This window comes from Nannobrachium achirus, assembly GCF_963921795.1.
Source record: "Nannobrachium achirus genome assembly, chromosome: 18".
NCBI classification, from domain to species: Eukaryota; Metazoa; Chordata; class Actinopteri; order Myctophiformes; family Myctophidae; genus Nannobrachium; species Nannobrachium achirus.
Window position 1 is genome coordinate 30,780,769 of NC_137825.1, and position 26,126 is coordinate 30,806,894.

The following is a 26,126-nucleotide window of genomic DNA, read 5'->3' on the forward strand; positions in this document are numbered from 1 at the left end:
TTTCTTCAAGTCATACACTGATTATACATCTGCCTATCCTTACAGAACTACAGGTTAATATTTGTGTGATATGCATGCCACAATTTACTATCCAGAACCCCTCATCAGTCTTTATATATCTTGTGTCCTTTCTCAACAAGAACTAAGGCAGAAATCCAAAGGAGTAGCTACAAAACAATAAGCTGAAAGTAAAAGAGTTATCATTCGAGTATTACCTTATAAAATACAAAGTCCTGAATATCACAGTTATCTATACCCCCATTCTACTTTATAAGCCATGATAGTATCAAAATAGACAAGATTATGATTTTCATGTTTTCAGTTGTTTTTATTGAAAAGGTTCTTTTCATAATGCCCATGCCCATGGGATTTATTTATCATAGCTGCATGTTGATCATTTACATGTACTCTCTGTAAATTTCACACAGCATTTCCAACAGCGGTGAACACAGTGCAAACAAGCTTCTGCATTTTGGTAATTTTATCTATGTTGTGGTTTTAGACACAAATACAATTATTCTATTCTATTCCCTTCTCAAATTATTCTATACTACAGCGATAGAAATGACACATGAGATGTATAAACTCCAGCCATTATTAGCCCTTGGATGCTTTCCAAGATCAGCGATGGACAGATCCTTTAAATCTGTGATCTGGACATAATGAAGTCTTTAAGAAAGAGTATAATAATGAACAAAAGAATACAAATATAGGGCTATGATAAAGTGCTAATAAAAACATACAATGTATTATCAAGAGTCCACACCCAGTTTAGGAAATATGTGACATATAGTCGATAACTCATTCCCTGACCATAAGCAATTTCAGCAACAAAATAATGATACATTATATTACAAATAACACCGTACAGTATATGACAACAAATCACATGATAACAGATGATGCAGTATATCGTTGCTGTTGGGCAGAAACCTCTTATCTCCATGTTCAAATGTTTTGTGTTTTTTTGTAAATGAATGCCCTGCTTAATCATATTTCAGTGTCACACTAAAGGCATCAAAAGTAGCAGATTCACCAGCTCGAAACGCAGCACGGTGCGACGTGTTTTGAGCTTGTAGATCTGCTACTTTTGCTATTTTTGAATTTGAATCCTGAAAAGTAACACTTTTGGACATATGAGCTTTCCAAACTTTCCACCCAACGGCGACGATATCTGGTGACTGAAATCACAGGGTTTGCTAAAGCAGCATATAAGTAAAAAGAAAAAGTACGGTATATACCGCTATGCACAATACTGATGCTATCTTTCAGACAGCCAGTTATAAAGAATATTGTATTCACAATGCTTGTCTCTTTAGAGCATTGGTTCTCAAAGTGGGGTCCGGGGACCCCCAGGGGTCCTTGAGGGAGAACCAGGGGGTCCCCAGCTAAATGATAGTTAGGAACCAACTCTGCCCTCATGCTCAAGCCATAGGGTGAGGGATGGTGGAGTTGGCACCACAGTCAATATACTCATAGGTATTCAAAGACACTTGCTCCACATGGGATAGGTAGGTTATGTTCATCGTCATCCTGTGGAACACAAAAGAACTGTCATTTTTATTTTATTCATTTATTTCAGCAGAAAACCACACCAAAGTTTTCATAGAATGTGAAGTTTATCAAGAGAGTCCTGCCGACTCTGGTCATCCAGAGTTGTAATTTAAAAAACTGTACTGTAGGAGCCAAGTTACACATTATTATACTTTATAGCATGTTCTGTTCCTGTGGTGACTCAAAGAGCAAAATATGCAGTCAAACACTGTTTACAGTCATACTTCACCTTGTGCGTGCGTGCGTGCGTGCGTGCGTGTGTGTGTGTGTGTGTGTGTGTGTGTGTGTGTTTCTTTGTGTCTGTGTGTGTGTGTGTGTGTGTGTGTGTGTGTGTGTGTGTGTGTGTGTGTGTGTGTGTGTGTGTGTGTGTGTGTGTGTGTGAGAGAGAGAGAGAGAGAGAGAGAGAGAGAGGGAGGAAGTGAGAGAGAGTTGACTAATGCTGGATCCATTACATCCTCCTAGCAGACCAAGGAAGACACTCAAACCCAAATATTTCAAATCAGTCTCATGGTGGCCTTTTCTTTTTGCATTTTCTTCAGAAAACAGACTTTTTTCTACTACTGATACAGATTTGGTCTAAAATTCACACCAATCGGTACACATTAATCTCTGGAATCATGTCATAACAATGTATGAATCAGATTTTTCATTTTTAATTCCAATTGCCTTCCAAAGTTTGCAGGAGTCCGCGAGAGGCCTATTTTACAGGAAATGGCAAAACTCATGAACTGCTCTGATCTTCCCCTGATTTGAATCAGCTATCGAGGAGCCTCTAAACCAGTGGTTCCGTTTGCCTGGGACCCAAACTAGTGAAAACTAAACAGCAGATCTACAAGCTCACAACATGTCGCTTTGTGCTGCATTGTGAGCTTGTAGATCAGCTATTTTCACTACTTCTTAAACATTTATGTTCTATGGAATTTTGTTGATTTTTCTTTGATTTCTTCATGAAATTACAGAAAATGGGGAATGTTTTTTTTTTTATATTTTGAATAATAATAATTAATAAACAAAATGTAGGAAACAAAACAAAGGGACCCATAAAAATCTGTCCGCGACTCACAAATGGGTCCCGACCTAGTGTTTGGGAACCAGTGCTCTAAACCAGTGGTTCTCAACCTGTGGGGTCCCCAAATTATTTTGGGGGGTCCCCAGATGATTAGCCTAATGTGCAACATTGTTTTTTCACTCAACAGTAAACAAACCAACATAAAATTTAAGTGTATAGAGGGTTTATTCAAGTTTCTAAAGTGACGATTTAAGGACTTTTTAATACCTCTAAAATTACAAATTTAAGATTGGCCAAATTGTCAAATATTAGAGGCAGACAATGTGAAAATAGCCGATCTACATGCTCACAACGCCTCCCGACGCGAGGCGTTGTGAGCATGTAGATCTGCTATAATCACAATAGATTTGTGTTATATAAAAGGTTATGCCTCAACTCTTAATGCTCGTAAGGTGGAGGGGTCCCCAGTTAAAATATGATTATTTTGGGGGTCGCGGCCTGAAAAGGTTGAGGACCACTGCTCTAAACAACACAGAGCCAGAGGAGATTCCACTGACCACCACAAATGCAACAACTGTCACTTATTGTAGCAAAACGTGATTCTTTTCACTAAATTATGCAGAGTCATGTGACAATAACCATCAAACAGGGTTTTGATATTAAATACTGTTGGCCAGACTGTAGGTATACCCTGTTTTGTGCTGTGTTGACAACATGTGTAGGATGCCACCAGGGGGCCTGCAGGCTACAGGTCCTCACTGTGGACATACCTGGTAGGCCTGCAATTAGGCCTAAACTCTGTCTGCGTTTGCCGAAACCTGTTGGTGTTTTTTAATGTTTTAGCCCGTTGCCCAAATAAAGGCCTTTTATTTCTGAATCCACCTGAGTTCATGGACCTGGATTTTTGTGCCTCTGTGGCACATTCTGTCCTCTTTTGCTCACTGTATTCCCTTTCATGAGCACCGGTGGTTTGAGGGATACCAGTAGCACCCTTGCTATCTTCTTTCTCTCATTTGTTAGTAGTTTCATTTCAACCATTCCAAGTCCAAGTCTTTGCCAAAATGTCATTGAATGTAAAGAATAGAACTGGGGTGTTATAGAGAATTCAACCATGTCAAGAAACACCAAGTGAAGTCTTTAACATCTTTGTAGGTTTGAGCGATACTGCTGTGGTTACCCCTTTCCGTTGATGTAAAGAAAAGGATTGACACTTACTGCAACTCCAAGAACAATGTATGAACCTTGAGACTCTTCCTGCAGTAGTCGCTGAAACAGATAAATCACATTAATTAGTGAACTTTATAGAGTTAATATGGCATGTCAATTATTTATTTAAATAATATATTTACATGACTTATTTTTTAGTCCATTTAAAAGATTATTTAAATTAGTATATGCCTAGACTCAGCAGCACTACACTCTGACTGTATCTTGTACCGTTATTTTATACAGGGCCAACTATAAATGTTTCCTCTGCTAAACTACACAAACCTTTCCGTTATGGATTCTATTATCAACAATAAAGAATTTCAAACTCACTTTAAGCCAGGTTCATCGATTGTCAGGTCAATTTGAAAAGTATACTGCAAAAGTGTAATAAGCAGTCGTTAGAAATTCTATGCACAAAACAATATAATAGTATATAAAGGACAACTTTGTTTTTTAACAACAAGGGTTCATATTTTAGATTGTAATTAGAGAAAAGAAAAGATTAGTGCTGAAATCTTTTAATTTACTGCTTTCTATTGTTTTAGCTATTTTGGTATTTTGATTTCAGTGGGTGGGGGCATGCGTACAAGTGACTAAATATGTCTTTTTAGACACAATAATGCAGCAATTTCTTTGTTACTATTTGCACCCATAAGTCACATCTGCCCATGAAAGATTGCAGTGCATCTTGGGAATGGGCTTTTCGTGTCTAAATTAGCCACTTGCATGCATGCCCCCAACCTGAGGGCATGCATGCAAATCAAAATCGTTAAAATCACTCAAACGATAGAAAGAAGTAAACTAAAACATTTTAACACTCATTTTTTCTTTTCTCTAATGACTATCTAAAATATGAACCCTTGTTGTAAAAAAACAAAGTTGTCCTTTATTAATATGATTATGATTATTATTATAGCACTATATATTATGTACAGAATTATGGTGTGACAGAATTATTATCAGAAACTCACAGTTTTCGTGTGACGTGACTGGAGGCTGGTCATATTGCAGATCTTATTTCTGCCCCTGACTGTCCCGATGATCAGTCCTTGGACGTCAAGCTCGACTATCTGAACAGGGATATAGTTCTGGTTGCTGATGTTGATGAGATTCTATAAGAGTGGGGAAGAAAACTCATTCAGTGAGTGTGACATTGATATGTCTAGATATTTATACATCTTTCTCTTTGGTATTAAAGGTCTTTTGGTAGTAATTCACACAATATTATGATTATGTAAGTTCTATCGGTTGGTTGTATTTAGATCAGTGGTTCTCAACCAGTGGTCCTTGAGGGGTTTCCAGGCGGTCCCCAGCAAAATGATGGAGAGTTGGTAACCAAATGGACCCTTATTAGATCTTTAACTCTTGAGAGTGTAAAATGAAACCAAATGGACCCTTCGATGCTAAAGTAACACTCCAGAAAATGTACTGTGTAGTCACAAATTTACTTTGACTTCCATGGAGATTTGTTGAAGTTTTGACTCTGGGTTCACCCCCATGTAGACCATGACAGACTGGACAGCCACAGGGGTGATCGTGACGGTCCGAGGAAAAAGGAAGAAGAGGATGAGGCAGCTGACGAAGAGACACACAACCATCGAGATGCACACGTAGCGTTTCCTGGAATTGCATGGACACACACACACACACACACACACACACACACACACACACACACACACACACACACACACACACACACACACACACACACACACACACACACACACACACACACAGTGATACAGCAGTTATCAACAAGCCTGTGTGACGTTATAGTCACAATACACAAAGTTTCACAATGATCACATGATAAAACACCACAAGGACATTATGAGGTTCCAATACACAAACACACACACACACACACACACACACACACACACACACACACACACACACACACACACACACACACACACACACACACACACACACACGCATGCATGCACATGCACATACACACCACACACATACACATCCATCCAAAGATACATGACTCTTACGTGTGCCTGGGCTTCAGTCTTTTGTCATTGCAGGATATTACAGCAACTAGCTGGTCCTCGTGTCCTGTCAAAAAGAGAGAAGTACGTCATCCAATTCCTGCACTCTGTAACACGCACTGAAGAGATGTTGAAGAGTGGTTTCTACTAAATAAGCGGGACCCATTTCGTTTCCCAAAGGAGCGACAACAATCTATACAACCATTGCACCCTGAATCGCTAAATCATGCCCATAAACACCATCGCTGTAAATAGCATGTTCTCTCTTAATGTATCTGTTTAAATAACATTTCAGAGAAAGTCAATAAAAGTGTAATAATACACAGAGAATGTTTACACAAAGATGTTGTTTCCTAAGTATTACGAAATATATAATTGTCCGAATGACATGCAAGTAGAAGCCTACCTCTTGGAATGCGTCCTGTTCCACGACATGTGGGGCAGGTGTCTCCACATATACTGCCATAACGAGGATAGGAGAGGTACTCGTGCTCTCCCTTCTCATCTTTCAGTTCAGGAGCCTCTGTGGTTTTGCCATTGGTTTGCCCAAAGGTAACCATTCTACCACGAGTCTCCTTTTACTGGTTTGTTTTCCTAGAAACAAGCTCAAAACCGCATGGAGTGATCCTCACAATGGTCCATGAAACACTCCTTAACTTATGCTCCCTCAACGCCACCCAAGCTCCTGTTGAAAGACATGCATTACACTCGTGTTACAATTACATACAGGGGCGTCACAAGGGGGGGAAAAGTGTGATGAGTTACTAGGGCCCAAGGTGGGAGGGAGGGGCCTTAATTATTTTATACTTTAGCTATTGATGCCACGCTGCGAGCCTGTAGATCTGCTATTTTTGAAAAGTAGTGAAAATGTGTGCAATATTTTGAGATGGGGGTTCGTGGCCAAATAGACACATATCATTTTGGGGGTCCTTAATTCACATGAAAAAGTGTGAGCACCACTGACATAGAAATATAGGTTTTTCAAAATCTTTAGAAGGATTTGAAATATTCAAAGACTTTAACACGATTTTTCAAAAATATAGCAGCTGTGAGCTTGTATATCTGCTATTTTTCAATAGTTAAAGCACAAAATAATGTGTAATAATGCGTTCCCAGTCTAAATGGGTCAAACCTCCTCCCCCTATGAAGAACATCCATGGGGGGCCCCGCAGTGAATCCTTGTACCCAGGGCCCAGAATTTGATGCGACACCCCTGCATACATACAGTAACTCTTGTTAACTTTAAGAGCTCACAGAGTGGTGACTTAAACAGAAAAAGTCCAATAAAATAACACTCCTATAATAAATTTGAGAGAACTGAGCAGAGTCCACCATTTTCTAGGTTAGCAGCAGCCTACTGTATTTGTTTGAAAGTCTGAAGGTTACATTTCTGAGTGTTAAAAAAATGCTTGCTTGCTATAACTGGTGCCAATGAGCAGTTTTGCTGGGCTAATTACATTAGTAAATGCTTCTTTTGGTGTATGAAAATCCCTCTACAGAATTCTGTTATTTAATAACAATTAGCTGAACAGCAGGGGTTCACCTGTGGTATTAAAGTTATACTACTAGGGCTGATTAAGCTGATATAGCCTAAAAATTTAGTATCATTATTCATTAACCATTATCAAAACAAGACAAGACAGAGTTCATTCCCTAAACAAACACACACACACACACACACACGCACACGCACACGCACACGCACACGCACACGCACACACACACACACACACACAAAAGGTACTCAAATGTTTTACTTAAAAGTATCGAATTAAAAATGTAGGTCTACCTCAGTAAAAGTAGCCTACCAAACTATTGGTATCAAAATGTAGGCCTATTAAAGTACCAAAAGTAGAAAGTAGCCTAGGCCTACTCACTCATTGTGCACAATGTCCCATTTCAGGTTTTCAAATGTAGGCTATATCGCGATGCATTATTATGAGCCGAAATGTAGCAGATGTGACTTTAAGGATTGGAATGTGACTGACGTAAGGGCTGAAGTTGCCAGTTGGTCATGTATATTATTTGGTAATAATAGCCTAATCAAAATCTAAAAAGTACCTAACTACAAGTTTTCAAAGAGTGAGTAGGCCTAGAAATAAAGTAAAGGTAGGCTACAGGGCTACTGAAATCTGAAAAGATACCTCCAAATTATACATACACCACTGCGAGTTAGTTATTATTCTAGCGCACTTACCTTACAACCTGTCTTCAATTAGCCTACTTCACCAAAGGACATCAAGACAAAGACTTTAACACATCTATCATAACACTGCTTAGAGAAGTCTAGCTACAAAGTGCGTGTCTGACTGTCTGTCTCCACTCTCCAACCTTCTCTACACGAGTGAAGAAAAACAATCACTTCCTTCTTCGTGATGAAAGTGAAACTGTCCTTGGTCAGTCTGTGGCGAATGGCAAGCTTGAAGTCTGTGTAGGCTATGCAGTATTAGCCTATTTCTTTTGATTGATTGATTGAAGAATATTAGAAGTTTGCATAGGAAAAGGTACAGTTTCATGACGGTACAGTTCACTGGTACAAGGTCTACTAAAAGGAGATCCTAGTATTAGCTTATTTCCACAGGAAACCATTATCTCATATAACATTGAATGACAGACGAATAGATAGAACACAGTAGATCTACTATGCAGTAGTCAGTAAAAATAAAATAAAAATCTTACCGATATAAAGTATATATAGACCTATATGCGGTATATTGCCTATATATATTCACACAGAATATAGGCTACAGTAGTAGGCTACACAGCAGCGTTTAGGAGAGGCAGTGCATCATCCTCTCATAAAAGCAACTAGATTAAATTATAATCTAATTTATGTGGAGTTGCTTTTGGGTGCGTTCGGAAATGAAGCAACTCCACATAGATTATAATTTAATCTAGTTGCTCCTATGAGAGGCTATTACGTCATCAAGGAACAGCAATCCACCTCTTTAGTCATTTAGCCTTTTAACCTACTTTTGTTGAGTTCATGGTTCAACTGGAACACAAAGTCACAATAAAAAGAAAAGTGTGTCACTGCTGAATCATCAATGATTTAAGAGACGGTGTTGTGCAAATCGTTTATTGGCGAACTGACAGTAGCAGATATTTTAACATATACACTCTATGGTAGGAGATCCATTTACCAAGCACAGTAAATATATTCAGCATACTGTATATCTCTATAGCATGATCCATTTAAACCACAGGTAAGTAACGATCCTCAACATAATGGTTCCAAACACCTCAGCCACTCCATATTCTAAAGCAAAAACACATACATACATTACACACAAAGGCAGAGGAATCAAACATAACAGGCATATGTTCATTTAAATCTATGCTCCCACACAACACAAAGAATGTAAAATCATCAAACATGACATCAGTCAGTAAATCTTCAATCACCATTCATGAAAACATGATAAAAAATAAACTTGGTTCCATTAAGAAATTCAGGAATGTGTATCTCTTATAGAGGTCTTGGTTCCGGTAATGCTGCAAACTGCGTGACTGTGTTGTAGTTGGCTCTTGAGTGACAACGGATGATAATGCAGGCAATTTTGTGCATGACATGAAATGTTCTACTCTTGACTGTGCTAAAGACCACAAGAAACACTACTCATCTCTCTCTAATTCTTATACTCCATCGGCTAATGGTGTCATATACGCAACAAAGTATAAATCAAGCTTAACCTGTCATGCAGGCGCTGTAGAAAACATATGTCTAAACAAAGTGATCCATTTGGATAATTTTAGTATACATTCCACACGTCAACATCTAAAATAACAGTACTCTGATACAGAAAGAGATTGCATTGTTTAGGCAAGAGTCACTACAATAAGAAAAATAAAGAGTTGGAAAGTCCTGCTCGTTCATTTTCCCCTACGCACTGAACTTCAATGTCCAGTCGACGCCCGAGAACAGAACCAGTAACATATCCTAAAATAAAGCTGGCTTTAACGGGGCAATTTCTTTTTTTCTTTTTTTAACTGTTGCTGACATTCAGTAATATTCACCATCTCTGTTCCTAGTTATTTATTGATGATATTATTTTACAGAGCAAGAAGAACGTGAAGCCATATAATCCATACAAAGAGGAAAGGTCTAGGAAGGAAGGAGATAGTCCACCACCACAAGCCTCTGGTCCTTTTGACCAAGGCATAAAGCTATATGGTGCAGGTAGGGAAGGCATGGGGAAGGGTTAAGCTACCTAGATTTGACCCAAATCTACAAACAAATGTGTGGTTAAATCCAACACTTGTATGAATCTCACCTACAGGCAAGGAGAGGCTGTGCATGGACACGCCACAGAGAAGAAAACCCTATTTCTTCTGTCTTTTTTAATGTCAAGTGACACTGTCCTCAACGGAACAAGCTTCAGTACACTTGCTGCAAATAAACCCACTCAAAGGCATAATAAAATTAAATAAATTGTATTAGATAAAGCATCAAAACAAACTGAAGACTTTTTCCTTCAAAACAGAAAGTCAATTATCTTAAATTACATTATGGGGTCTTTCTCCCCCCCCCCCATTCGCCAGCTAAAGAGAACAAATCTCCTCTTGACAATGACATCTCTGAGGAAATGCATCGCCACCCACATAGCCTTTGAAGTTGCACCTTCCCTTCCCTTTCGCCCCCTCCCCTCCATTAGTGGTGAGCGTCTGCCACCAGGTTCTGGTTCTCCTCGGCCATCTGGACCAGCTCGTTGACGGTGTGCAGCAGGCTGTAGCCGTGTTTCCTCAGCAGCCGCTGGTTGAGCCGCTGGTCTCTGAAGCCCATCTCCAGCAGCACCGACATCATGGAGGGGTCCTGCTTGGCCGGAGCCGCTACCACCACTGCTGCTGGATCCACCCCCCGCTGTGAGGAGAGGGGACAGGGAGGACAAATAGACAGACAGAGAGAGAGAGTGAAGTGACCAGAAAACAGGAGGGAAGGATGGGTAGAAGAAGATGGAGTGAAGGTCAGAGCAGTCAATGGAGGGGCGAGAGGATAAGAGAAGGATGGTGAGGTCGACTCACTCTGGATAAGAACATCAGTTGTTCATTTAACTCTGAGGGCTCTATTTTGATTGTCTTAAGTACCAGCTCTTATGCCTTAACTTAAAGGCCTGTCCATACTGTCTCCGACCACCGAACCTTTCGTCGGAAAGGTCTGGTTCATCTTCAAAATGACGTCACTCGCATCTTCTGAAAAGGATTACCCCGAATTAGAGTTCGGAAAGCTGCGCGTCGGAAAGTCGGAACTCTCAGATGAAACGTTTGGTGGTTGAAGACAGTATGGGCAGGCCTTTAAGTTAAGGCATAAGAGCTGGTACTTAAGACAATCAAAATACAGCCCTGAGAGTGTACAAATGGAACCAAATGGACCTGTATTTGGTTCCATTTGTACACACCCAAGAATTAAATGGTCGCAATGGATTTTGAGAGGGGTGTACCTGTACAGAGCAGTTGGGTCCAGTAAAGAGAGCCTTATAAGCGGACGCTGCCACTGAGAGAGCCCCCTTGACCAGTCCCTCTGTGATGCCTCCTTGACCCCTAGCGCACAAACAGAAGATAATACGATTTTAGTTTTTAGATTTAGTAAATAACTGTACAACTGTCTATCACTGTACAGTATTAAAGAGTGAAACCTATGATCTGAATAGTCATTCTGACACATTCTCTTACAATTCTTTTTCTTTTCTTCCTGGAACCACCTCAAGAACCATTGTATGTCGACGAACCCCACTTTGAGAACCAGTTCAGGGAATTAGCAACACTTTCGATTTTGTCTTCAGAGAAGTACTATTTGTACTTCATAGTCAGTACAAATGGTCAGTTATAATTTCTGGGGCACTTTTTGGTTGTTTATTAACCAAATGAACCCTTGCATCCCCATTCTGGGCATGTCATAACAGGCACACCTTTGCTGAAAATAGACGATCCACAAGCTCAGAACATGTTGTGTTTTGAGCTTGTAGATAAGCTATTTTTGGCAAAGGGATTTGTTGTAGGAAAAAGGTATAGACCAGGTATAGACCCCTGGGGACTCCGGTCAAAGAAGCATTAGGGTATAAGTGGCTTAAAATCTTTGGCGTTGCACAAATGTGATGTATGGTGAACGTCACACATGAGACGGTATGCTATGACGTGAGGTACCTTGGCTGCAGAGCGTTGCAGGGTCTGGGGTTGTAGGTCTCAAAGGCACTGGATGCTGAGCCCGCGGAACGTGACAGACCAGATGATACTGCAGAACACAAAAACACTGTTTGAGGAAGGGGATCTTTCTGCTGAAGCATCAAATCACTAAAATGATGTACGGTAGGGTAGGCTATTTCCTGTTTTGACGGAAGGAGAACCCACTTCCTCTTTGGCGAAAGTCAACACGACCACAGTAACTACATATTATGTCAGAAAGAAGTCACAAAACTGTACTCTAGTTAAATATAGTTATAGCAGCTTATCCTGACATATGGCATGTATAGTTTTCTGTCTTGCGCCTTCCTATTGTAGTTCATGTGAGGTCCTGTTTTTCAATAACTTCAATTCATGAATTTCAACCTCAGTATAGATGTATCAATATTGATCCTCAGGCAGGAGCTTTCTTTTAAAGATTTGTACATTTATATTCGTTCCCAAGTGGGAATCAATAAAGGTTAACACACAATTCCTCTTTTGTTGGTTTTGAATGATTGCAAGCACTGGAGAGAGATGTTTACACCTTTAATATCTCAGCAAATTTAGAAGGGTTTTGTAAGGGGAGGTAAAGGTACTACTTCCCCAAATATATGCTGTATATAAAGAATAAAATAAAATAAATAGGAAAAGAGGGGGTATTAACTTTCTGGGCATCAGAAAAAAGGGGAATGTTAACTTATAGGTATCAGAAAAAAGGAGGGCATTATGATATATATAAGAAAAACATGGGCTACTGTGTCCCAATATACTTCCTCATACTGTAGTAGTAAGTAGCTCCCACTCGGGGGTGATTCTAAGCCGAACTTACTATTTAGGTGGACCGCTGGTTGCCGTGGCTCATATGCTTCACAGACTGGAGGACTGGGGTCCTCAGCCAGGTACAGAGCCTCAGACCTGAAACACAAACCACCAACAGTCAGGTTAGGTAGACACAGTCACCAGGTAACAACAATTATTTAACCACTTGAACCATAACTTAACATGAAAATAGCAGATCAATAAGCTTGCAATGCATTGTGAGCTTGTAGATTGGCTATTTCTGGCAACGATATCTGGTGTAGAACGAAAACAGGAGGGGGCCTAGTATAGAACCTAAGTATATGGTGTTTAACAAAAAGAAAGATCCCTTCAGACCAGCTCACCTAGGTGAGTAGAGAGTAGGCGGAGGCAGAATGGGGTCCGGTAGTGGAGGGGACACCACTTCTGGGGTAAGGGTGATGGCGTCCAGGGTCTGGGAGGCACACAGCATTTGGTTGACGCTGCTGTGGACAGGTTGGACGGGGGGCGGTGGCAGAACCACTGCCTCCTCCGGACCCTCTGGATCCTCCAGTTCCTCGCAGCACGGCTCTTCCTCCTTCTCCTCCTCCTCTTTCTCTTTCTCCTCCTCCTCCTCCTCCTCCTCCTCCTCCGCCACCTCCTCCTCCTCCTCCTCCACCTCCTCTTCCAGGGCAGCTCCTGCAGTGCCAGGCTGTGACAGGGCAGAGCTGTACATGGACTCCCCCAGCGGTCGGCTGGTGTCGAAGCAGTCGGGGAGGACGATGATGTAATCGTCGCAGGATGAGAGCGAGGACGCCTGGCTGCTCACCTGAAGACAGTGGAGGAGGACATAGACTGGTTATAGTAGTGAGTCTTTTCAACTGCCTGGGGGAGGCACTGAGTAGAAAGTTTTTAACCACCCCGAAATGTCATTTACAGCTTGGCTACCTATATAAATCTGCATCTGTGACCGTCTCGGGCGCACTAGGCACAGTTTCAGACGAGCACACGCAGTAGCGTCTTAAATGCAGGCGGGGGCAGCTTCACTGTTCTACCACGGTTCTGGGAGCTTGGTTCAGAATATGGGAAGCCATTGGCCACCAATAGGGAGAAAACGAGAAAGTAACGAGAAAATGACGACTAGTTGCAGTGTCTGTTTACTGACAACTTTGCAGAAGCTTTGAAAATGTTTTTGTGATGTACGTACAACCATGCCGAAAACAGAAACAGTCTAGGTGTGTCCACACTGTACATGCAGGATAGGTACAGTATGACACATACAGAGAGGCAAAGCCAAGCTGCTTTTTAACGCTCACCTCATCCCAGTCTTCTTCTTTCTCTCCATCATCATCATCATCATCTTTATCTTCCTCTTTATTGTCTTTCTTCACCTCCTTCTCGGCCATGGCTGTCGCCTCGTCCTCCTCCATAAGATGATCGTTGACATGCAGGTTTTCAACCTCTGGCACCACCAGAAGAACTTCTAATGGAAAATGATGTATATGTATGAAATAAATACTGTCCTATATTTGAGACACCACAGATTAATTACTACCAAAGTCATGCATTGGGAAAGTGACATGCTCTTATCCATGAACCAAAAAGAGGGAATTAATCTAACCAGGTGTATTGTCTTCTTTCTGCAGATGTTGCAGCTGATGGAGATGCAAGTATGGTGGGGGCGGTGCTGCATTCTCCAGTTTCACAGCGCTGGGTTCGGCTTCTGCTCCTGTGAACCTTGCTGCCTTCTCAACCTCAAGCACTCTCTCAAAGAAGAGGGCAGGGCCTCGAGATACAGCAGGAAATACTATAGAGGAAAGAAAGGACAGTGTATCAAGACCTCACCTAAGACTATTATGCATATGCAAGTGAAAAAAAGAGGAGAGAGGTTTTGAAATGTCAAAAAATCTCAAGACACAAGCTGTACTCATAGTAAAAATAGCCAATCTACAAACTCACAACGCATGACATCGCAAGGAGTTGAGAGTTTGGAACTCTCCTAATTTAGCTATAAATACAATGTGCTATAAAGGGGGGGGGAGTATATTAACAATAAAGGTCTTTGCCTATACATGCTCAAAATAGAGAGGCCAAGTTGAAAGGGGTTCAAATATCTATCTATAAATGCGACAAATCTCTGCGTGTCTGCGTGTATGTAACCCGCGTATCTCGAGAACCGTTCGTCCCACCGGCTTCAGATTCGGCACGCGGTTTTCCCGAACCGGCGCGAAACGTTCGGAATCTCCTTATGCGGGGTTGATTGTTGACATCAGGCTGTTCCGGAGGAAATCGGCGAAAGCTCTGACTCATTGTGACATCACTTCATAAAAGGCTCTGACATCACGTACGCCACATGAGTCAACAAAAAATCTCTGTGATTGTGTATGTATGTGTATGTAATCCGTGTATCTCGAGAACCGTTCGTCCCACGGGCACGCGCGTTCTCCATATATGGGCATAAAATGAATGCCCCCATATATGGGCATAAAATGGATTGCAGACAGACAGATACAGATATCTCCATATATGGACATAAATGGACAGAGGCAAACAGATGGTCAAAGATCTCCATATATGGGCATAAAATGGACGCAGACAGACAGATACAGATATCTCCATATATGGGCATAAATGGACACAGGCAAACAGATGTTCAAAACGGGTCCTATGACAACAGGTATAATGAGGTTTGCATTAAAGGGGGAACCGGCACTGTGTCTGCAACACAGTTGGAGGCACAGACAGATACTCCATATATGGGCATAAAATGGACGCAGATAGACAGATATCTCCATATATGGGCATAAAATGGACCCAGAACTATAACTGCAGTGATCTCCATATATGGACATAAAATGGACGCCGACAGACAGACAGACAGATACAGATATCTCCATATATGGGCATAAATGGACACAGGCAGACAGATGGTCAAAACGGGTCCTATGAAAACAGGTATAATGGGGTTTGCATTAAAGGGCGGGGCATTCATTCCCTATTTACATTGTTCCGAGTTGGCCAGGTCGCCGACTAGACGCTGGGCCGCCCGAAGGGCGGCCCAGCTTCTAGTATTTTAAATACTGTAAGTACTGATATAGTAAAATAAAAACATCATTCACAACACATTCCCACTTCTTCAGATTTTATGCAGCAGGATGCAGCCCAAATGAAGCAGGAACTAAATACAACACTTACCAGAAAATGTTAAAATGCTAGAGGTTCTTCAGCGCTAACACAAGTTAATGAGAGAATGTAGCTTAAATTCCACAATCAACCGCCAGTATATTGGCCTCTTACCCCGTGGTGTGCGGCCGCTGTGCTGGGGCCTGCAAGGCGGCTTGTGGTCAGGGGCCTCCTCCAGGGTGAGGGAGCGAATGACGGTCTCACAGAGAAACTGGGCCCCGCTGATCTCCTCTTCCCCCTCCTCCATTGGGACCTCCCGCTGAGGCCCTAGATTCACTCCTGGACCAAGCACACGGGACAGCGGCCATCATCAGCTCTAGCATTATGCAGAATGTGCATACAGTGACATACTATTATTGCGACCGTAGGTCGCACTTACTATCAAAACCTGCACAAACTGTGAGTGAGTCAGTCAGTCAGTCTGTCCGTCTGTCTGTCACACCTCACACGTCACACTATTGCCCTGCTCATATCTCCGCAACCGTTGCCCCGATCCATGCCAAATTTTGCACACACGCTCCTTGGCTGCCAAACTACAACCTCCAAGGACCCCCGGAGCTCCAGGGACCCCCAGGTCCCTGAGGGACCCCCAGATGTAAAAAATGACCAAATGTGCAAAAATGACCAAATGACCACCCCAACGGGGCTGCTCACGGGGAATTCCCGGGGACCACCGACTACTGGTGCTCCAGAACGGATGCAAAAGTGGTGGCGCCCCCAGTGGAGGACCCCCTCCACTGCAGCTCACATAAAATGCCGTAACTCGGGCTAGGAGGGTCCGGGAGAGCCGGGGCCGGTACCTATTCGTCCGCCAAGGCAACGCGGACACCCCACCCCTCATTTCTCACATGGCCCTCTTCTAGCGCCACCATGAGGCCGATTTTTAAAACACATTTTTGGACACTGCTCCTACAGTTTTTGCCCTGAAATCACGCAAATCGCTACACAGTATGTCTACACTCATCCCATCACCATGAATCTGTCCCATATAACGCCACCTTCAGGCCGATTTTTAAAAACACATTTTTGGACACTGCTCCTACAGATTTTGCCCTAAAATCACGAAAATCACTACACAGCATGTCTACACTCATGTCATCAACATGGATCAGGAAGATTTTGGAAAAACAAATTTTTGCCCTATTTGTGGAGATAAGCGACCTACGGTCGCTTATCTCCCGATTAGGGAGTCTTACTGGTTATATTTAGGGATGGGACGATATGAAAATGTCATATCACAATTATTGTGACAAAAGAAATCGTGATTCACGATATTATTGCGATAATCAAAATCCATTATCCTGGGGTGGAACATTTGCCAAAAAATAGCAGATCTACAAGCTTTATAAGTACCTTTTACCAATAGAGGGTTTAAGTAGCAAATAAAAGGTGAAATGATCCCAGTGCATGAAGGAGGACGATTTCACAATAAATTTAAATCTTCACAATATGATTATCACGATAAACGATAATATTGTGAATCGTCCCATCCCTAATTACATTAGCAGTATTTTATGGATTTCTAGGGAAGGTTTTGTCGAGCACAAATGCCTTTTTTCCTGCCATGACGCTACACAGTCATCCATAGATTTATGAACATGTACATGAAGTGTCCACTGTCCAGTAACATGCTCTGCTGTCACACACCCACTTACCGAAAAGGTTTCTGACCCCTTTGACCTCTGTGTTATCTTTCATGGGTGAAGGGTCGACCTTCTCCAACACTAGTGCATCATGGGGCAGGGGCGACATGCAGGGTGTCAAATCTAGCAAAGAGGTGGAGAGAATATGATCAGAGCACTTAAGATTTATAGCTGAGCAAGCAAAGAAAAGATCATATTAATAATTATACAGTATACACATTTAACTTACCCACTGGAGTATTGTTAGGAACCTTCTCCAACTCTTGCACAATGTTTATATCCAGCAATTCAAAAGACAGCAGGTCCTTAGAACACAAAATAGATGTAGTGTGTATTAAGGCTGAGGCAGTGAGCGCTAACTAAGACACATTCCATCTTACAGTTATATCTTGGCCCCACCCACACATACAATACACAGGTATTCTTTTTAAACGCAGCTTTGGGAGGGGATTTGTCCACATGCAAATGCATTTCGACCACTGAAAATGTCAAACATTTTAGAAAAGGTGTATCTGTGTAAGTATGTATGTGTGGGCAGGTCATTCGTTTTATGAATATCCTGGAACGTTCTTTGAAGGATATTATCATACAAAATACAACAGTCCCCAGTGTGTACCTGTGCAGTGAGCAGATCAACGGATGGGAAATAGTAATCTCTGTGTGTGAGGTCTACTGACAGCACGTTGTCCCTCGACCTCTTCCTCTCCTCCTTCTCCGTTGGCCTCATCTCCTCCTTCTGGTACATGTACACACACAGACACACACAGGCACACACAGACACACACATAATGAGGATATGGTTGGTTAATGGGGGGTGGGTTTAAGATATCACAAATTAAAACCGTTAAGTAGTTTTGAGCTTGTTTTTCTAATAATGGTGGTGGGGGTAGACTTGCCAGTCTCTTGCTCTGATGGCCGAATGCGTCGCGGCTGCCGGGGTCCACCAGGATGCTGCACCAGACGCGCGGGCCGAACTGGTCGCCGCAGTGCGCCAGCCGCCAATGGGACGTGTATGTCCCCTCCATCACCGGAGCCACAAAAGCCACGCTGACCACGCCCACCTGTCCCGGCTGCAGCAAGGGGACGGGCACCTCCCGCTTCTCCTCCGACGCCAGGCCCAGGTTACCCCACATGAACTTCAGCTGGGGAGGGTGGTGTGGGGTGGATGGGGCACGTGGACACACACATAACAGGAGTAACCAACCATAACGGACACAGACGTGCACACGGGAGGACAAAATGGACACAGACGTGCACATGGGAGCACAGAACACGCAAGGACGCAGTCGACATTCAACAGGATGGTGGGGGGAATGGTGGGGGGTGTAGGTGTACAGAAAGAGTGACAGACAAAAACAAAACAAATCGAAACAAAGGACTGAAACCCAAATACTGATTCAACTAAACTTAAAAAAACAATCATGAGGGGCTCAGACAAAAAGGATAGAAGAGATATTAGGTTGAATGAGAAATCTATAAAAAATCAGTTGTTAGTGGATGAAATAGGTAGGTAGTAGAGTGCAGGGCATGACATTAAGGCTTGTCCTGTTGTCCGGGACAACTAATACATCATTATGGACATTTAAGTTCATTAAAAATGTACTTGTCCGTTGGCTCTTGGTTACACTTTTTCTGTGACGCTCCTAGCAGCTTTGTGCTGTACGGACTGCCAATACTATGTGGTGGAGGGTGGAGGGGGCCAAAGGGGGGGGGGGCGGTCTTATTTATTTGTCAAATTTTTATCCGGACAAGTGACTTTTGTGCCTGGACAAGTGAAGGGGAAATGTACTTGTCCAAAGGACAAGTGCCTCAAAAAGGTAATGTCAAGCCCTGGTAGAGTGCAGTGGACAGTAACAGTGGCATAGAAGAGCCTGTCCTCAGTGGAGGGGTTGGGGGTACCTTAGTCTCTGAGGTCCAGCTGATAGTGCCCGAGTTCCTCATCTTCCAGTATTTGATGAACTTGGTACCGGGCTCCAGACGGGTGCCGTCGGGCAGATTTTCATCCAGAAACAAGGCAGCCATAGTGGGCACCAAGGAGGTGTGCGAGACCCCGGGATCCCTGGTTTCAAGTGCACAGAGCATTGTTGAAAAACAGCCCTGGTTTCTTATGAGACCCATCTCTTTTGTTCTCTACGAATCAAAAAAGCAGGATCCCAGATTTTTTTTTCTTTTTTTGCAGCTCAAAAGCAAATTCTTTTTCTTAGAAAATCTATGAAGCAGCAGCAGCAGCAGTTTTCACATTGTGAGGTAGTTCCATCATTTTCCACCACCAGAGCAGCCAGCGATACACTCATACAGACTAGATTACAAAGATGGCATATTTGGATTTTTTTTTCCTTGAGAAAAAAAAAGACTTTTTTTTTTTAGATTTTTTTTTTTGCATCCATGCTGGGCATTGAAGTGCCCAGCACTGGCGGACGCGCTCCCGGGGTGGCGCTTACTCTGGACTGGAGGCCTGGGGGTCAGGGACCGGGGCCGGAACAGGACCTTGGGGTTGGGCTGGACCTGAGGTTGTTTCTGGAGCGGCTGCGGGAGTCAGGGGCAGGGCCGGGGCCTGGGTGGAGGCAGAAGCCATGTTTGTCGGGTTGCTCCTGCCGGAGGTAGAAGGCCCGCTCCACTGCATACCCCTCTTTTCCAGTCTCAATTTCTTCTTGATCTCTTTCACCTCGGCGCGCAGCTGTCGGCGCTCGGCTTTGAGGCGCTGTCGCTCAGCCTTGCGTACCGTCCTGTCTCCTCGCCTCGGGAACCTGGTTTGACATATAATCAATAACGTCCATCTGTTGACCCTTTTCATTCAAGATTATTTTTCCCATAGACAAGAGCATCTAAAGAATAATGTATCAGTTACTGTAAACTGGCTGATACGTGCATTATTGAATCTTGGACTTAGTGAGTGTTTTTTATCTTGCTTTACTCTGTACTCCATTGCTGTGAAGAAGTCAGGAAAAGAAATGCACGCACAGTACAGGCACAAAGTAATCTGGCCCACACAAATGAGCATGTTGACCAATTTGTCCCACAACCAAAAATGTGGTTGATGCTCTCTGTACTAGAGGGTTGGAATATCTACTCCCGAGCACATATGGCATGACGATGCATTCACATGGCTACAATCACCGTTTCCATGATCACTGGAAAGTCTGGACATAACAACCCTAATGAATGCACTTAATTTACCACTAGCTCTGGTCCATAGCGTTAGAAGGAGTTTTCCTTAACGCTATATCACAGATGAGCCCTTGCGCTCACACAGCCGCTCGTCTGTAGTAAAAAATAAAAAATACACTTTCGCTACTCACCAAAACAAAGACTGTTCTAAGATGTTGAAAGCCTAACACTCTGAGCCCCCCACCTCAGGTTTTTGTCCAGAAAAGAAAATATTTCAAGGGAGGTTTTAGCTACTCCACAGCGCCCTCTACAGATCTTGTCAATAGAAAGTTTCCATTGACCAGATTTTGCCTTTCCGGTGAAATATTTTCTTTTCTGGCTAAAGTGTATTTTAGCCATGAGGTGGGGGGCTCAGAGTGTTCCCACTAAGGAAAGTATTGGCAGAGCAGTTAGGCGTGTATTTCCCCCTTTTGGGGGTATTTTGAGAATGAGATGGTTTCTTGTTGTCTTATTTGTGCAGGTTTAGAGGCTGCAATCCTTTTGTGAATTCTCTCCTGTGAGTTCTTTATCTGGCTGACTTACCTCAACTCTCCAGACATCCCATGCTCAGGGATAGAGAGAGGGGTCTTGGTTCTCACCAGGTTGTGACTGGGGTCATGGTTATGCCTGCACATCTCACACAGGATGCAGGAAGGGCATACACTGAACAAGGGTCGGGGAGGGACAACACAAAAAAAATGATATGAATAGTAGGGCTGGGTGATATGGGCAAAATCAAATATCACAATGTGTGTTTAATCTGAGTTCAAATATATTCTAAAATCAATTACAGGTGAACTGTAACTTTTGGATGTGTTATTGCGCATTATGTCCACAAGAGGGCACACCAATACAATAAGAGACACACTAGTATAGGTACATTTTATTTGAACATAAACATGAAGCAGTCAAGTTCAACACAACATTTGTGATGACTTTTAAAATCTACATACAGTATTAGAATGCTTTTTTTAAATAGAATTAGGCCACACAATTTGAGAAATGTGACTAAATTCACTTTGGGTGCATGTTTTCAAGATGTTGTTAGTGGTGTGAAATGGCAGGCCATCTAGTAGCTTACATAGCTTGCATACAACTTTGTCTCAAGGTTCCACAATTTTGCCTTTTACTGAACAAGAACCAAAATTCTCCCCCACTGAGTTCATTTCTGAAATCTCTGCCATGCTGCTGCTGTTTAATTATTGGCTGTTTTCAGCTCTATGAATATGCCTAAATTAACATTTATTAAGTCTGATATTACAAAGTGTTTGTCCAGTACAAACATAGCAACGACAGCATCGGCCATTGGGGCACACACTAAAATGCAAGATGGTTTAACATACAACCCAAGTTGAAATTAAGATAGTTGTAAGACTTTTTTACAATTCTAATAGCATTCACTATCGAACCATGGTCTGACAGCCCTAAAACACATAACAGGTTTTGAAATTCCGTTTTGTTCGAAATTTGTCTCCTACTGAGTGACTTCCACATCTTTTCACAATGCAAAGCATCTGAGGGGCTTGGTCTACCTGCATTTGTAGGCGCCCTCAGAGGTGAGTTTGTTGCAGCTGCTGCAGTTGGGAGTGTAGCCGAGAGACCCATTAGAGGTAGAGAGTCCAGCCCTGGGCCCTGTGGCCCCACCTGTAGCGCCACCTGTGGCCCCACCCATGGCCCTGGGGGTCTCGTGGGTCCTTTCAGTGGCTTTGTGGGTGCAGCACTGACCGGAAAAGTCATTACACATCCTTTCCACTACCTCCTTGACCACCTCGTCCTTGAACTAGGGAAGAAGGGGACGATTCATGTAGGTTTAATGTGAATACAATATAAAAATAAAAACACTTAGTAGCAGGTAAAGTACCTGCTACATGACCAGCTAACTCACATTGCACTGGATGAGCAAGTGTTGACCTGTAGAGGTGATTTTGTCCGGAGTCGCTCCACTCAAAGTTCATATTTGTTGAACTTTGACCGAAGTTACCACTGACTGTTTCCAGTGAAATTACAGCATCACGTGAGGGGAAACTGATCTCATGTCTTTCAAAATGTACCAAACCTTATTATAACATAACTACCCAAAACTACTCTTCACATCTGGTGTTAATAGTGTTTTTTTTTCCTTCTTAATCCTGTTACCATGGACTCAGACGCGATCAACTACTCTGTGCTCTACTTTAGCAGTGATTGAAGAGCAGACTGCTTGTGTAAGCTAGCCTGGGGAATGGTGAGCATAAAGCCCACATTAGGCTTAAGCCACTTTTAGAAATTAAAACAAGACTAAGTACTAATAACCACATGAACCCTAGCATCCATATTCTGGGGTGAACATTCAGGAAAGATGTCAGATCTACAATCTCACAATGTGGTTGTAGATCAGCCATTTGTGGTGAAGAGATTTGTTGTAGAGGGGGAAAAGGAGGAGGCCTAGTATAGACCCCTGGGGGATTCCAGTCAACGAAGTATACAGGGTTTAAGTGGTTAAGTTACTAAGTGTTTATATTTCAGTAGTAAAACCTCACCTTCTCCATATATGATCTGAACCATACCGGGGGCGGTTCATCCTCTGATCGGTTGCCTTTGCTGTCCTTTACAGCCACCTGTGTCACACAGAACAGACACACCCTTTACACAAATGTGTGGAGCTCAAAAAAACTAGTATGCACTAGTATGGAACTAGGGCATGACTGCATTTGGGTCATGACATCCAAATACAAGAGCTTGGTTCTGCTTGTGCGTTCAATTTACAGTTTGCTAGTTTGCTAGTGAAGGTATTTCATAAATCACAACATTCCTTAATCCACACAAGATACCGAAACTGATTATGGAAATGCACAAAACAGAAATTCATTGTGGCGTCGCTGGCATATCACCGCTGCTAAAAATAAAGTGTATATAAATAGAAAACTCTACAAGAATGTCACCATATGCATTTTCCTTACAGCTTCTCTCTCAGGGGTGACCTGCGTGCCTTTCTCCACTGTCTTGACCCTGGAGGGGTAGGGAGGAGCTGGCCGGAGATCCCCTTTTAACTCCTTCACCTCGGTCTTCAGTGGGCCACCACAGGCCTGTCCCTTCATCTTGTAAACATTCATGTGCAACTGGTTGCCCTGCTTCTCCGCACTCTGCTTGTGAAAAACAAATATCAAGCACATACCGTTGGAGCTCTGTACAATAATTGCCTCAAAGGCACAACATAGAGATTGCATGTGTTGGACACTAAAGATTTCTATGTGTGTGTCTTATGAACAACGTGAGGAGTCCCGAGTAATACAGTAACCATTGCTCATGTGCTTGTCATTTTGTAATGGTGACATTTGATGACTCATGTTTATTAACTAAAGCCAAAGAAAAACAATTCCGCCTGGCTGGACTGTAGGGATGAGAGGGCCTTAAATCACATTTGAAAAGATTGTGATATATGCATTATGCGATACTCAATAAATACCTTGACAGCTTCTTCATATTCCTCTGGAGAGAAAAAGTAAACAAACCAGTCAGACATGGTTTGAATACTGAGCACTGCAGTGACTCAAAAAGTAATACTTTGAATATTTCATACATTTTACATGTAGCACTTTACTCTATTTACTGACATGTTTATAGGTCAACGTTCACAGATAAAGAAAACTGATCGAATAAATAATACATGTTGCTTACCTTGGCTGTTTATGCAAATCTGAAACAGGAGAGAGAGACAATTATAGGTAACTCGTTTTGAGCAAAACATAATAGTAATGAGAATAGATAGCATGGTTGCACTGTGCCTACACCACAAGCTCAGTCCAGCCGAATGATAATAATAATACATCTACGACTGTATAATAGCAAGGAGAATAGCATGCCATAATAACCACTTTGCCCTTCTTCATACCTCTTCATTGTCTTCATCAAAATATTTCACCTGAAAGTGGCTGATGCCGAACGAAGCTTTAATCTGAAAATATCATTGGGGAAAAATGTATTAATAATAATAACGGCAAAACAAAAATAGCCTATGTAGATCGTGAAAATATACAACGCGTGCTATTCTATTCAACCACACGCTGACTTCATCATGTTCAAACCGACAATGATAGCAACAACATGGCAGAATGTCCTTCAAACGGTCCATTTGTTTTGTGTTTAAAGGGATAGTTCACCCAAAAAATGTACTTTTTTTCCTCCTATCGATTACTCACTCACCCCATGGAGACTAGAATTCAAGGATGTTTGTTTTTGTCGCATTCCTAAACCAATAATTTGAGGAGACGCTTCGTGTGTGTCTCCATAGGGAACAAAGCACGCTCTTGCTGTCTCCATAGGGAACCACTGCTGGTGGTCATCAAATCATTGGCTTTAGGAATGCGACTAAAACAAACAAACATCCACGAATTCAAGTCTCCGTTGGGTGAGAAATCGATACGAAACAAGCCATTTTGGGGTGTACTGTCCCTTTAAATCCTCATTGTCGCTTGGCAAAAAGAGAGAGAGAACAGATCTACAAGCTTACAACGAGACGTTGTAAGCTTGTAGATCTGTTCGCTCTCTCTCGCGACACCGACGTCGTACTGGGAGTTGGATAAAGCGAGGCTTCGGGGCCTTCTCTCTCTCTCTCCCTTCTGTTCTCCAGCAAACTGCGCCATGCAGCGCCTCAGCCTGCCTGTCCTGTCCGCCTGGCTGCTCTGCTCACCCAGGCTTCCACCGAGTCCCACTCCGATGTGTCCACGTCTGGAGCCAGGAACCTCTTCACGTTCCCCCTGAAATTCACCTTAATGGTCACGGGGAGCCCCATGGCGGCGGCGGCGGTTTTATTATGCACGATAACCGATTATTATGATAATAACCGGTTATCATTTGCTCGGGGAGATATACAACAAAAAAAACTGAACAATTTGATGATCCCCCCCCCTCCCCCTGCTGGCTTCTTTATTCTGTCTTTTCTCTCTTTGCCCTCCTCGATTATTACCTCCTCTTGTTTACATCGTCAGCTGCGTCTGAGAAAAATACGATGACGCGTGTGTTTTTTTCTTTCTTTTTTTTTCTTTTCCTCCCCTTCTTCTTCTTTTGTAGTTTTATCATGGCAGGTTGCAGCCGTTGCTTTTGGGTCCATGCAGCCACCTACTGTACCGGAGTATTATTTTAAAATACCATCTGATGGTAATATCGTTTAATTTAATATATAGGCCTATCAGTGTTGGAACTTGGAAAAAGTACTCACGTCACGTGTTTTACTCAAATACCACATAATAATTGTAATTTTACGTTACTTAGTTACTTTCCACCAGAGAAAGAACGTCTTTTGGGGTATTAATTGATACGGATCCCAAGCGCCGCTGGTGTAGTGGTATCATGCAAGATTCCCATTCTTGCGACCCGGGTTCGATTCCCGGGCGGCGCACATTATTTTCTCTATGAATTAAGTATAAAAGGACCCCAATGTGAACAAGCCATTGTGCTTTCTTG

General features: G+C 42.5%; 2 protein-coding genes across 2 annotated transcripts; both read right to left on the bottom strand.

Moving 5' to 3' along the window:
• Positions 1-321: 321 nt before the first annotated feature.
• tmem106a (transmembrane protein 106A) lies at positions 322-8,160 on the bottom strand. The gene is made up of 8 exons (XM_080748282.1): positions 7,973-8,160; positions 6,182-6,460; positions 5,779-5,842; positions 5,221-5,392; positions 4,744-4,884; positions 4,103-4,146; positions 3,779-3,829; positions 322-1,533 (listed from the first exon to the last, which is right to left on the bottom strand). The coding sequence occupies exons 2-8, from the start codon at positions 6,333-6,335 to the stop codon at positions 1,425-1,427; spliced, it is 735 nt and encodes a 244-aa protein (XP_080604408.1). The 5' UTR covers positions 6,336-6,460; positions 7,973-8,160; the 3' UTR covers positions 322-1,424.
• Positions 8,161-8,848: 688 nt separating this feature from the next.
• On the bottom strand, positions 8,849-25,623 carry nbr1a (NBR1 autophagy cargo receptor a). Its single transcript, XM_080748049.1, has 22 exons — positions 25,354-25,623; positions 24,556-24,618; positions 24,342-24,360; positions 24,130-24,152; positions 23,624-23,806; positions 23,204-23,281; positions 22,217-22,464; positions 21,228-21,347; positions 19,979-20,284; positions 19,437-19,596; positions 18,380-18,679; positions 18,154-18,273; positions 17,767-17,842; positions 17,550-17,660; positions 16,009-16,173; positions 14,333-14,518; positions 14,028-14,194; positions 13,098-13,540; positions 12,764-12,849; positions 11,917-12,004; positions 11,214-11,313; positions 8,849-10,636 (listed from the first exon to the last, which is right to left on the bottom strand). Exons 1-22 carry the CDS (start codon positions 25,453-25,455, stop codon positions 10,427-10,429), a joined length of 3,354 nt encoding a protein of 1,117 aa, XP_080604175.1. The 5' UTR covers positions 25,456-25,623; the 3' UTR covers positions 8,849-10,426.
• Between the last annotated feature and the right edge of the window lie 503 nt (positions 25,624-26,126).

Excerpts from the sequence above, each read along its gene's own strand:
- tmem106a (XM_080748282.1), bottom strand. The coding sequence starts at position 6,335 with ATGGTTACCTTTGGGCAAACCAATGGCAAAACCACAGAGGCTCCTGAA. Across the intron at positions 4,885-5,220 it reads AAATCTCCATGGAAGTCAAA|AATCTCATCAACATCAGCAA; the intron begins GTAAATTTGTGA and ends CCACTCTTATAG. Across the intron at positions 3,830-4,102 it reads ATCGATGAACCTGGCTTAAA|CGACTACTGCAGGAAGAGTC; the intron begins GTGAGTTTGAAA and ends TATCTGTTTCAG.
- nbr1a (XM_080748049.1), bottom strand. The coding sequence starts at position 25,455 with ATGGGGCTCCCCGTGACCATTAAGGTGAATTTCAGGGGGAACGTGAAG. Across the intron at positions 21,348-22,216 it reads GAGGGCGCCTACAAATGCAG|TGTATGCCCTTCCTGCATCC; the intron begins GTAGACCAAGCC and ends ACCCTTGTTCAG. Across the intron at positions 10,637-11,213 it reads GACCCAACTGCTCTGTACAG|CGGGGGGTGGATCCAGCAGC; the intron begins GTACACCCCTCT and ends CTCTCCTCACAG.